The sequence below is a fragment of the Heterocephalus glaber genome, unplaced genomic scaffold, assembly GCF_053883595.1.
Source record: "Heterocephalus glaber isolate CG9 unplaced genomic scaffold, H.glaber_assembly_v1.0 deba00001457, whole genome shotgun sequence".
NCBI classification, from domain to species: Eukaryota; Metazoa; Chordata; class Mammalia; order Rodentia; family Bathyergidae; genus Heterocephalus; species Heterocephalus glaber.
The window spans coordinates 4,412,513-4,426,427 of record NW_028258305.1 but is presented as its reverse complement, the minus strand read 5'-3'; the positions used below and the strand labels follow the sequence as shown (position 1 = coordinate 4,426,427).

Here is a 13,915-nt window from a genome sequence, read left to right as displayed (position 1 = left end):
AGTATGGATGTAGTGGGTTTATTAAACCATATTCTATACTAGTAGACATTCGGATAACTTGTAATTGGTCGCTTTTTTAGACAACACTGCAGTCTACATCCCTACACATTAACGGTTCTCAGAGGTTGGTTTGTGGCCCTTGGGAGCCTCCTCTCATCTCCAGCACCTTTCAGAGGACCAAGATGGGAGAACTACCTTTACCACCATCGCCGTGTTGACATTTCCTGCTGGTGCTGCCAATCTACACAAAAGGCATTCGATTTTTCATCCTCACAGTCTCAGTTAGAAATGGCAGTTTTAAGCAGTAATGTTCTTAATGAAGCAAAGATTATTTGATTGTAACTTGGCCATTGAGCATGTGTCCTTTTCTCTATGCAATGAACTGGAAAATACACCTAACTGGGTTCTCACATAGGGTTCTACATTCTATATCTGCCGTCATAGCTGCTCTGGTTAAGTACATGAAGAAAGCCTGGCTTCCACAAATGCATGGCTGGGAAGGGGAAGCCATTCCCAAGAGCCTCTCCCTCCTGCTGCACGTGAGGGTCGACTGCCTCAAGGAAAAGTACTTGTTCGACTGTTTCAGCGGTACGATGAACTGCCTGTTTCCCTCCCTCCCTCCCTTCTTCTGCAGGACTGGGGATTGAACTAAGCTACAGCTCCAACCATTTTTTAAAATTGTGAGACTGGGTCTTGGCTAAATCACGCAGGCTGGGCTTGAACTCATAATCCTCCCATCACAGCCTCCCAGAGCGCTGGGATGACAAGTGTGTGTCACCATGTGTGGCTTCTGGTTTCTTGGACCAATATTTTCACTGAAAGAATGACCAACTATGGCTAATCACACATTATTAGGGCTGGGGATTTAGCTCAGTGGTGCCGCTGCCTGCCTCGAAAGCACAAGGTCCTGAGTTTGCTCTCCAGTACCAAAAAAAAAAAAAAAAAGGAACACCTTACTATTTGGCAGACATTTTCTTAAAAATGAACAAAATAAGCTTGTCACTTTCAAGGAAAATAACTTCAGGGATTTGCTGCCAATAATAAAATTTGAACTTTCAAGTGAAAATCAGAGTTTTGGACAGCTTCCTAATACTTAAACACTTTTCCTTTTCTTTTGATGTTTGGAGACAGGGTCTTGTTATGTAGCTCAGTTTGGCCTCAAACTTGTGGTGATCCTCCTGCCTCAGCCTCTGGAGTGCTAGGATTATAGGTGTGTGCCAACACGTCCAGCCTAAATACTTTTCTAGTAAGATCACTGGCGGTACTAAGTAATTTTTTTTTATAATGTAGAGTGAATTGTGTCAACATTTGGCAGATCTGCTTAATTCAGTAAGCCATTATTTTCTTTAAAAAACTTTTAAAGAAAACTATTCTTTTCCAGATGACCAATACAAAATCAGGCCCAAGAGAAAGATTCATTCATGGATTTTAATGTACATAAGAGAATATGAAAAGTTCAAATCGATGTTTCCAGATTCCTCATTTAAGAAATTGCTACTGGTGGAGTTTTGATATAGTATTAAAGATCTAAAATTATCTGAAGGGCCGGGGATTTAGCTCAGTGGTTTCACTGCCTGCTGTACAAGCACAAGGACCCGAGTTCGATCCCTGGTACCAAAAAAAAAAAAAAAAAAAAAAAAAAATCTGAAAAGGCTATTAAAATATTTCTCCTTTTTGCAACTACCTATCCTCACATACTTCAACCAAAATGAAATGGTACAACATATTAAAAGCAAGAGATGTTAGAATTCAGTTCTTTTCTATTAAGCCAGATACTAAAGATTTCCAAAAATGTCAAGCAATGGCACTCTTGTGTATTTCTTCTGTTCCGCAAAATAGTTATTTGTCAGAAAAAATGTCATTTATGTCAATAATATTACTTAAGAGCTTAAAATTTTTTCAGTTTTAATTTATCTCATAAATAATAGTAGCTTTAACTCAACAAAACAAAAGAAAGCCTCTTTGGGGTTCTCCATAAATTTTTAGAGGATAAGGGGATTCTTAGACCAAAAAAGTTTAAGAATTGTTATTGTCCAGACATTTTTATGCACAGGTCTATTTTTTTAAGATAGTGTTCTAGATGGGAATTGCTAGGTAAAAAGTTATGCATGTTCAAAATTAAAATCCAGGCTAGGGATGTACCTCAGCAGCACAGTGCCTGACTGGCAAATGTGACTCCCTGAGTTCAAATCCTGGTAGCAAACACACACACACAAACACACACACACACACACAAACACATAAAAGTCCCAGCTGAGTGTAGTGGTGCACACCTATAATCCCAGAACTCAGGAGGCTGAGGCAGAAAGACTGCTGTGAGTTCGAGGCCAGCCTGGACCATATAGTGAGTTCAAGGCCAGTCTGGACTACATAGCAGGACCTTGTCTCAAAAAACACCGCCAAATAATAAAATAAAATTCTAGCTGGGCATGATGGCACAGGCTTATAATCCTAGCACTCAGAAGGCTGAGGCAAGAGGATTGCCTTGAGTTCAAGGCCAGCCTGAATTACATGGTAAGACCTTGGCTCAAAAAAAAAAAAAAAAAAATTAAAATTATAATCCTGCCAAACTGCCTTTCAAAGAACTTTGTCAGCTCAAATTCCCACCAAGTTTTTGCATGAGAATGGTTACTGACCCACACATGGGCAACTACTGGGATCATCAACTCTTAAGTTTTTTGTTTTTAAAACTGTTAAGTTTTTTAGGGGCTGGGGATTTAGCTCAGTGGCACCGCACATGCCTTGCAGGTGCAAGGTCCTGAGTTTGAGCCCTAGTACCGCCAAAATAAAACTGTAAGCTTTTAAATTGCTCTTATAAGGCAGTTTCTTATAGGATTTGTTTAAGGAATAAACTCCTCTCACCCATCTAAAGTAAGATCCAAACTTCAGAAAGTTTTAATTTATATATAACTTCTAATGAAAACTTTAATGTCCTCAGCTCACCAAAAACTATGTGAATGACACATGTACCTGTTTTCCCATAGAAACAATAGTTAAGCTCACAAGTCCCAATGTGTAACTAAAAATAAACAAATAAACAACAAAAACCACAACAACACACTGAACTTTAGAACTGCACTACCCTGGAACACCTACTGACAACAATGGTTGTCTAGCAGAGAGAGGACGCCGTGCCCCAGTTGGACTGCTGGGGAGTCTGACATTGTCATGCAGTGGATCTGAACAACTCCGCCACCCATGTCACTCTACTTTTCAGAGGGCTTCCCTCAACAGCAACCCCCTTCGCAGAGCTCCCCCATGGCACATAACCTCCTGTGAGCAGAAGTATTCTGGTTTGGTTAGGGGTCAGTGTGACAGGTCAGGAAACACTGGATCCAAGCCTCACAAATGGGTCACAAGTACAAGGAAACCTTTCATTTTGGTAATATTTGGGACTGAACCTAGGACCTCATGCATGCTAGGCAAGCATTTTACCAGCCTTTTAAAATATTTTTTATTTTTGTTTTGAGAGAGGGTCTCAGTTGCCCAGGGTGGCCTCAAACTTTTGATCCTCCTGCCTTGGCCTCCTGAGTAGCTGGGATTACAGGCCTGGATCATGGTGAGAGGAATCATTCTGAATCCTAACTTCTTCAATTATAATTATCCAGGGTGCAATAAGCATACAGTGATACAACCTAACCAATGGGCTAACACTGTATTTAGCACATGACAAAGGCTAGATCAATGACAGTTATTTCGCGTTATGTTGAGAATATGGTTACACTGCCTTCACTGCAAAAATTTCATTAAAAAGAATGCTTTAATTATTTGACTATTACACAGAAAATTTCCTGAATACTTTTTAAAATTAGCTGTAGTCTCCCTCTGGATTTCCAGAAACAAATCAAGTAGGAAAATGGCATTTCTGTTAATCCATATGTACCATTTACAAATTCTTCTGTCTTAGGTATTTTGCAAGTTTTTTGAACTTTAAGAAGTGGTTGCAGGTGCAGATTAACTTTGCATAATTAACACATAAAACTCAACAGATGCCACTGTAAAGGGTCTCCAATGTACCACCACCACATTCTCATACTGCTGAACTTGCTGTGAGATCTGTACACTCCTGCACATTTTAAGTCATCCATCCACTGGCTTCTAAATATACATTTCATGATCAAGTATAGATAGGAGCAATCACCCATGCTACGGCCATTAATTTTATTAATTTTATTTTTTATTTTTTAGGTACCAGGGATTGAACTCGGGTCCTTGAGCTTGTGAGGCAGGTGGAGGAACCACTGAGCTAAATCCCCGGCCCTGGCCATTAATTTTAAATAGAGTTGGACGTTCTATTCATACAAGGGGACATCCAAGTTCCTTCAAGAGAAGATATGTTATGAACTATCAATCCCCCTACTCTTGTGAGGCAAAGATCACTCTCCTAAGTATTATTTATATGCATGCACAAGTATCTTTCGAGGTGTGATACCACTATTTAATTTTTCTAAACATGTTTTCCTCATTAATTATGACATAAAAGCTGCAGTATCTTTTTGATAAACATTTACTTCGAAGGTGCCAGATGTCAGGTGATGTTCTGGCTTTGCGTCTTGCCTTCCACCCCCCAAACCTTAATAGCAAGCTTCATGAATAAACCCCACATTCTTAAAACTCTGGCTTGACAGTTCAATGTATTTGATTCACTGTAATAAAGAGCACACTTCTGTTCTGAATACCATGTTACAATAACAGAAAGAAAAACATCTTGATTAATCAAAGGTTCAAACAAGACAGCCAGGCTTCTAAGCATCTGAGTTACATGTGTGGTCAAAGACTTCACTGGGAAGGGAGAGTTATGTTTTAAATTTTGGAGGAAAAGAAAAGAGAAAAAAATAAAATAAAATAAAATTCTGGCACCAGCTCCAGAATTCTAACTTTGGAAGTTTTTGCAACTGTTTGAAGTCAAAGAAAACTAAAAATCAAAACAAAACAAAAACCCCTAAGCGAAGAAGGCTACCATTTTGTGCAAAGAGATCAGTCATTGCTATTTTAACCCACATGTCGTATGTCTGCCATTACCAGTTTGTCTTTCTGCCGTTCACCATGGATGAGAAAGCCGCTTCGTCCATTGCCTTCGGGGTGCATGACCTTACAGACCCCCACGCGACTGATCCCGCCTCCTTCCTGTGGGAACCATCCCCCGCTGGAGTCATCTCTGGTCATAACCACAGCCTTGACACGCACAATATAGCTGTCACTAAAACGACAACAAGAAGAACGGGGCATGACAATGGTCTGGTAGCTGCAGAACATGTTCACAATGCAAGAGGACCACCAGTCTGCACTCCTCTGACTTGTCCCCAGATAACCAACCGATGCCCGGTGAAAACCTTCAAAGGCAGCCCATGGCCACTTTTGGGGGAAAAAAACACAACATGTAAACATGTAAGCATTAACAATAGAATGAATGAGATCTCTTTGATTTGGAAAGACAAACTTATTACCTGAAGAGGGTATTACTGTTTCAGCCCTTTAAGCTTAGTTTACAATTAATGTCCAATCTTAATATTTCACAAAGCTAGGTGGGGATGGCTCCGCCGAAGGAAGCGGCGCGGGATCGACCTGCTGCCTCCGCAGTCGCAGCGTCCAAGTCAGACCTCACTGGCCGGGCTTAACCTGCTCTGGCCTGCAGGGGCTCTGCGGGAGGGGAGTGGGGGTGGTGGTCGCGGTTCCCGGTGGAAATCACATGACAGAGTATTTGGGTGATGTCTACCTGAAAGATCTTCGAAAATTACTGAATACAGGCTGGGGATTTAGCTCAGTGGTTCCGCCGCCTGCCTCGCAAGCGCAAGGACCCAAGTTCGATCCCTGGTAAACGCCCCCCCCCCCAAATAAAAATTACTGAATACAAAAACACTAATGCATTTGAGAAAGCGGTGAAGTTTGAGGGGAGAAAAAGAACTGCTTTCCTGATTTGCAACTTGACTGGATGCAAAGATGTCAGTGGACATGAATAGCCAGGGGCCTGACAGCAATGAAGAGGACTATGACACAAATTGTGAGGAAGAGAAAGAGGATGAGGACCCTGGGGACATAGAGGGCTATTACGTGGGAGTAGCCAGTGATGTGGAGCAGCAAGGGGCTGATGCCTTTGATCCAGAGGAGTGCCAGTTCCCTTGCTTGACCTATAAGGAGTCTGAGGGTGCCCTCAATGAACACATGAGTAGCTTGGCCTCTGTCCTAAAGTACTGGGGATTGAACTCGGGACCTTGTGCTTGCAAGGCAGGTGCAGTGCCACTGAACTAAATCCCCAGTCCAGGAAACAGAATTTGTCAAAGGAATTTTTCATGAAGCCAGTTAGCCTCTAAGTAGAGGAAGTGTAAACCTAATGGATGTGTGGTTCCCAGCTTGTGATGTTAGAATTAGTTTTGGCAGTTCCGATACAGGAAGGTGGATTTCATGCAGTTGTAATGAAACAGAATCTTCAGGAGTAAGGCTGAGGCCTATTATATTACATTCATGTGAAAATATTTTTTTAAAAAGTGAAATGATTCGGGTTACTCAAGTGAGGTGGGAGGAGTGCGTACTCTCTTTGACTGCTGAAAATGATGTGACCAATGTTCAGAATGTACTGGTTTTATTTTATTAAATACATGTGTACGATTTATTTCACTTAAGAGTATGGTCTCAAGGTGCATACATTTAGCTAGAAATGTCTCAAGCTTATCCTTTTTTTTTTTTGGTACAGGGGATCAAACTTGGGTCCTTGTGCTTCTGCAGCAGGCAAAGAAACCACTGAGCTAAATCCCCGGCCCTAAGCTTATCCTTCTTTATGACAGAGTAGAGAATGTTCTAGGTTTTTTTTTTTTTTTTTTGGTACCGGGGATCGAACTCGGGTCCTTCCGCTTGCGCAGCAGGCAGTGAAACCACTGAGCCAAATCCCCAGTCTGAGAATGTTCTAGTTTTATAACCAGAGTGGGAACAGGCCATAAATTGATTGCTCACAAGTTGGATAAGCTTACTGTAATTTTTTTTTCTTTTTTTTACCTGGGATTGAACTCAGGTCCTTGCGCTTGAGAGGCAAGCAGCGGAACCAGTGAGCTAAATCCCCGGCTTACTGTAATTTTTTTAAGGAAATAAAAGTTCATTTTGAAAAAAAAATTTTTAAAAATTTAATAATTATATTTACCACAAGACAATGAACCTCTAAATCACAAACTCTCCATGCAATCAACTATATAAAGAGGGAACATATTTCAATTCAAGTAATTCTACACATCTGTAGCCTTCTGTTCATGATTTTATTTTTTCCAGTCTAAAACTTCAATTTCATAATAGGTTCTTTGGCACCTTTGCTAAAAATTCATTCTCCACCAGAGACCACCTCTAGTTTCTTTTCATTCTTCATCATTTTTGGGGAGAATTTATTTAAATTTTCAACGAGGCCATTAAATTCTCATTTGGTGCTTTCTTTCTCTGGATAGAATTCATTATTATACCCATTCAAATGTATGCTCGCATCTCATGTACACCAGGAGTGGTGCCAGATTCTAGGGCAACAGAGATGCAGTGACAGAGAACCCTCTTGTTCCTTGGGTCCCAGGGAAGAAGACTCGGAGCCCGGCTCCCATAATGTTCGGGGGACATGGAGTCCACAAAGCCAGGCCCTGGTTCCACAGCTCTGCCCTCCTCCCTCCCTCCCCACAAAGGCCAGCCTCCACCTCTGCCGAGACTCAAGTCCAACAGCCCCACTTAACTTCCTCATTCTCTTTGGACTATTTCTTTGGCTTTTTAAAAAATATGGTAAAACACCAAAGTGAGCCGTAGAGCTGTGTGCCTGTCATTCCAGTACTGGGGAGGTGGAGGCAGGAGGATTCCAAGTTTGAGGCCACCATGGACTATGTAGTGAGACCCTGTCGTAAAGAACCAAAAGGTGGGTAAAATGTTACATAAAATCGAAAACTTCTTCTTTACTTATTTACTTTTAAAGCCTATAGCACCTGGGCCCGACCTTGCTTAGCTTCAGAGGCTGGATGAGCTCGGGTGCTCTACAGACAAAACCATCTGAAGTGCACACCCGAGCGGCATTAATCATATCCCTACTGCTCTGTAGCCACCACCACTGGACAGCTCCAGAGCTTTTCATCATCCCAAGCTGAAACCCCATGCCCACTAAACACTGACTTCCCATTTTCTCCCCACGCCTCAACCCTTGGCAACTACGATTTTACTTTCTTGTCCTGATGAACCTGAACCCTAACATTCCCTCCCCTATCTTAGCCTCAATGTAATGACAGGTGCTTTGCTGGCCTCACAGGGCTCAGGCACCCTCTCCCCCCACCTCCCCTGTGCTCCCCATGGAGTCTAGCTGGGATGCTACTTGTTTTAACCTTGGTCACTGGCTACTCAACCTCCCCTCAGTGCCTCTGTGGCTCCTACAGCTGACCGTGTCCCTCTTCGATCTTCTATAGCACAGGTGCTTGAAGAGCTTAGCAACCAACCAGGCTCACGCCCTCCACCTGGTATCCCTGTCCCATGCTCATTTCATTACTGATTCTAAGGACCCTTCCATCTCTTTGGCCTCACAGTTTCTGCGATTCTGCTCCACTGGCTTTGTTCTGCCCCAGACCACAGCCATGCCCAGGTCAAGCCTTGACTCGTCACCAGTATCTGCACCACTTTCCTGTCTCTACCCTAAGCATCCTGCTCTCCAGCCATCACCTCCCAACTTTGCAGCTCTCTCCCTGCAGACTCCGGCAACCCTGCAACCCGCATCCCACGGGGCAGGCAGCCTGGGAGCTGCCTCTGCCTGGCTCTTCATAACCCCCATGCCCTGTGACTCTTCACCCAGCTCCAGTTCTGGGGTCTCTCCAGCGCTGCACAACCTTGATACCTCAAGGCCCATGCCCACTCTTTCCTCATGCAGCTGCTGGCTGAGCTGGCCCTGATGGCACTGAGAAACAGACACAGTCAGAAAAGCCCCACACCCGTGCCCACCAGCATGTCTGAGGTTCTGCCTAACTGCCAAAGCAACCCTCTCCGGCCAGGGCCGGCTCCCCGACGCCAGCTGTGCTGTGGCACAGCTCCATCCAGTCCTCCTCGCCGACTTGCAGGCCAGGAAACAATTCCTCAGACCTGGGCAATGTCTCTGCGTGGAGATCTAAAGGCAACACAGCCGGTACGAATTGGAGGGAACTCTTGGTCCCCAACACCTTCCCGAACCTTTGTGGGTCTCCCTGCAAAGTATATCCTGCTCCCTGCCATGTGTATCCTGAAGTCCCTTTTCACCACCTCCATCGATCCTAGCTGCCATCCCTTCCCACTGAGATGATCAAAATCGCCTCTAAGTTGACATCTTTACATATTTGCTTGACTTTCCCAGAAAAAAAGAAAGGTTAGTCAGATCAGGTCACTACTAAAACAAACCTTCAGACCAGGGGATCAAACTAACTTCTAGCAGTTTCCTACATCACTCTGAGCGAAAGCCAAAATCTTGCCCTTGTTTTACTACTCTCCTTTTTGGTCATCCCTCTTCAGTCCCACTGAGGTATGCTCCTGCCACAGGGCCTTTGGATTTGCTATCACTTCTACTTAAAATCGTACTCCCCACATACCAAGTAGGCTCCTTCTCTTATTTTATTCAGGTTTCTGCTCAAGGCTATTTCATTAAAGACTTTCTGTTCACTCTATAAAGAGGCACCCTCCGACTCTCTTAAATCTTACCTTGCTAGCCCTGCAATCTTTTGTTTGCCTAATAAGATTCTCAACCTAGGGACAAGGACTTAGTCCTTTTTGTTCACTGCTATAGCCTGAGAGCCTAGAATGGTATTTGGTATGTTAATAAGGTGTGGAATGAATGGGTTAAATATAAAAATAATTGAGTTTTAAAAACATATTTGAAAGCTGGGCATGGTGGCATATGCCTATAATCCCAGCACTTGGGAAGCTGAGGCAGGAGGACTGCCACAAGTTTGAAGCCAGCCTGGGCTACAGAGTGAGTTCAGAGCCAGCCTGGACTACATAGCAAGACCTTGTCTCAAAAAACAACTCCCCAAAAAACAAAAAACAAATTTGTAGCTAACTGAATCTGTATAAAAATGTTGACCCTCATTTACTTCTGAATTTGGAACAGCATTAAAGATTTCCTTGTCTACTGCGCAAGCACAAGGTCCTGAGTTCGATCCCTGGTACCAAAAAAAAAAAAAAAGATTTCCTTGTCATTAACAGATAAACTAGATAAATACCACAGGTTGCACATATAAAAGTACATGCAAAATCACAGGTTACACACATACATCTAGCACTGATCCACACACCTCAGGATTCAACATGCATATTCCTTGGGATGCTCAAAATTAAGAACATTTGAGAACACTTGTTTAGATTAGTTTCAGTGTTTTACAGCGTCCCCTACACCCCATGAACAAAGAATCCTTTGGATTTGCACTTCTCCAGTGTACTATTCACTTTCTCGAATCCTCCCTAAGTGCAACTATGGGCTCAGCTCCACAGAAGTGTCCGAGGGGAAGAGCTGAAACCCTTCACACCTCTCATCAGACCGTGCTGTTACTTGTTTTGTGTTGCTGTGCAGTTCTCCCTTCCATTGAGATTAAGGAAACATTTTTTAAAAAGAGAGAAGTTTTCATTATTTGTGTTAGTGCCACAAATTTATTTCCAAAAAGTACCAGTTTACTAGAGATTTAAAAAACTTCTGCTACCCCTGCTTGCAGACTACAAAGACTAATTTAGGCCCTTGCTTGTGTTCTGCTGCATCTTCCTTCCTGACTTGCTCCTCCTGGCAAACGCCTTCCCCAACAGATTTCTCAGTGATGGGGTGGGAGATAAGGAGATTTGAGGGCGGGTGGGGAGATGCCTCTTGGGTCTCCTCCCATACCCCCACAGCCAGCAAGAATTTAAACATCTGGCTACTTAACACAAGACAGGGGCACGAAGCGCTGTCTGGATGATCCAGCTGCATGGCCACATGCCAACTGCTTCCTGTGTGTGGCACACTGATGCTACTCAGGCAAATCAACCCACCCAGGCCAGAAAGGACAATGACCTCTACTACCAAAAGGTATAAAGGAGGAAAACTCCCTTCCTACCCTCCCTCCCCTACTTTCTGAAAAGAATTAAACAACATCTGTTTAAAACAGATGCAGGGGTGGGGGGTGGGGTGGGAAGGGAAGGACAAAAAGGAAAATAAATGCCAGGAGATTAGGGCGTGGCAGACTGGCTGGGGAAGGACACCTGCGCACAACAGCTCCCAAACCCCTGCATGTGGACTTCTCTCGAGACTTTGAGGTAGACCTGACTAGCCAGAGGACTGGGAGATACAAATGGACAGCTGCCATAGAGCTCTGCCCTACTGTGTTCTCTCTTCCACGGACAGTAGTCCAACTCCCCCGCTGTACAGTGTATTTTCCCCCTACTTTTACTTGGCCCAGACTCACTCTGCAGAGCACATTTCTTTTCCTACCTTTAATAATGTAAAAACCTTGCTATCTTTTGCGCTGGTCTTGACCAATTCTTTGTTCAGTACAGAAAGAACCTAAAAGCTATCTCTAGGAGACTCCAGCCACCCAAAGCCTGGTAACACTGATATACCTTAGAAACATGCTACCATTATAGCATGTACCATTTTTAAAACATGCTGCCATTGTAAAAAATTATAAAGTTAAGAAAAAAAGCTTCTGAAGTTGGCATCTGCGGCACAGTGTGCTGGTAAGGCCCCCATCGTACACTGGAACATGGTCTGCATGAGGCCAGGTCTGAGCTTGAGCTAATTGTGCTCAACAAACCAGTGTCATTACAAATGCTATCTACCACCACTCAAACGAGACTCGTGTCCCTTAGCCATGTTATGAGTAGAACTGGCTGGACTAGGGATCTTCCATTTCAATGTTTAAGGAAAATGCTTTTGTGTTCCCAACATGTGAACTTATTTGTCCTCTGATCACTCAGTAGGAAAGAGGTGACTAACATCCTACAGCAGGACAGAAAGGCAAAGAAAGAACAATTCCAAAACCAGATTAGCACCCCCAAATGCAAGTTTCAGGTCTCAGCCTTTATGTTCTGTTTTCTCCAGATTCAAAGCAGGTCACTTCAAAGGTAAACAAAGGCACGAGAGAACATGGTGATGAGGTAGCACTGTGTTGTATGAAGAATGTGTGCTGCAGGGTCAGATAGGGCAGCAGTACGCAACTGCTTTACCAGAGGAAAATTTTGCTTTTTGAATTTCAGTTTCTTCCTTTGCAACATGAAGACAGGATCTACCCTGCTGGTTAAAAGCAACAACGAAGGTCAAGTGCCAGAACCAGAGAAGTTTGATAAGTTGGAGCCATCATTATTTTGCTGAAAGGCTGGCTTTGACTGTAGAAACCGCTCTTTTAAACCCCAGGCCCTGGGCCACTGAGAGTGGGTTTAGAGACTGCCCTGTCAAGGGCCTTTGTGGGGAGGGCAGGGATTCAGCAGGACATCTGAGAGCTGCCACTAGTGGTTCTTTCACAATGACCAGGTCTGTTGAGCTCGGCAGGCACACCTGTAGAAGAAAGGAATTCCATCTGCAGTCTGCCGTATGTGCCTGGCCCTTTGCTCCTGCCCCTCCTCTCTTGGCTTCTTTCAGAGATGGAGGCTGGAACTTTTATATCCCCCGTAAATTATTCCCACACCTCCTCCCCAGCCCTTATGCGATTTCATGACTCCTTTATCTCTCCATTACGCTAAACCTTAGACTCACTTCCTCCCAGGCTCTCGTCCATTCTTCCCCACTTCACCAGACCTTGAGAGGGATTAGCCGAGATCCCAGCCTCTCCAGCCCAACTCCCAGACACCAGCTGGGCCAAATATAGCACCAGCATCTCTGGGGAGCCAGGGACACTCACTTTATTTTAATCACATCCCCACACCCTAGTCTTCCTTCTTGTGGCTATAGATTTATAAGGGCTCTAAGATTGCATCAGAATATATATATATATATATATGTATGTGTGTGTGTGTGTATAAATGTTGATATGTAAAATGAATTAACAAAATATTCTGGCAGAATCAAATGTGTTGCAAAGCCAAAGGTATTGGTCACATCTACTTGTTAGGTTGGGTGGTGGTTTTGTGACTGTTCATTTCAAGTGTCAGTTGCTTAAGAATTTTTAAAGGGGAGATTGTAGGGGGCTGGGGAAGGTGCTTGCTAGGAGGAATCAGGTCAGGAAGGAGGACACAGCAGAACACAAGCAAAGGGTATTAGCCTTTGTAGTCTGGGATTACCCTAAAATTCATATATTCTTGCCAGGCGTGGTGGTGCACGCCTGTAATCCCAGCACTCGGGAGGCAAAAGCAGGAGGATTGCCACAAGTTTGAGGCCAGCCTGGGCTACAAAGTGAGTTCAGGGCCAGCCTGAACACAAATCGAGACCCTGACTCAAAAAAAAAAAAAGGGCCGGGGATTTAGCTCACTGGTTTCGCCACTTGCTGGGCAAGCGCAAGGACTGGAGTTCAATCCCAGGTATCAAAAAAAAAAAAAAGAAATTCATATATTCATGACTCGATAGGCAAGGATATTATACATAATGTGGTTTTTATGCATGGCAGGAACATGATTTTCTGTTCTGCACAAACCACTGAAAGTAGAGTACTAGCCTACATGCTCAATGGCACAGGAGAAAAGGCCTCTGTGTTACTTACTGAAATGTATACTGTTTGTATGGTTACTTTAGGGTGTTACAGAACACAGAGCTAAGAAAAGCCCACTAATTCCCATGGTAGAAGACTTACTTGCACAAATGCCATTTCTGCTGGGGATTTAGCTCAGTGGTTCCCACTGCCTGCCTCACAAGCACAAGGACCCGAGTTCAATTCCTGGTACCAAAAATAGCCATTTCTGGCAGGGGCAGGCCTGGCAAAGGCACCACTCTACTGTCAAACACTGTGAATCATGGAAGAACTTTCCCAAACATTACATGTTTGCTTCATAAAGA

General features: G+C 43.7%; 1 protein-coding gene across 2 annotated transcripts in view; it reads right to left on the bottom strand.

The window, feature by feature from the left end:
- Spred2 (sprouty related EVH1 domain containing 2) overlaps positions 1 to 13,915 on the bottom strand; it is a 131,229-nt gene that overhangs the window by 33,965 nt on the left and 83,349 nt on the right. For both annotated transcript variants that reach the window (XM_004849957.4, XM_004849958.4), the window contains exon 2: positions 5,023 to 5,200. In XM_004849957.4, the coding sequence (XP_004850014.2) occupies positions 5,023 to 5,200 (178 nt within the window). The remainder of the gene's footprint in view (positions 1 to 5,022; positions 5,201 to 13,915) is intronic.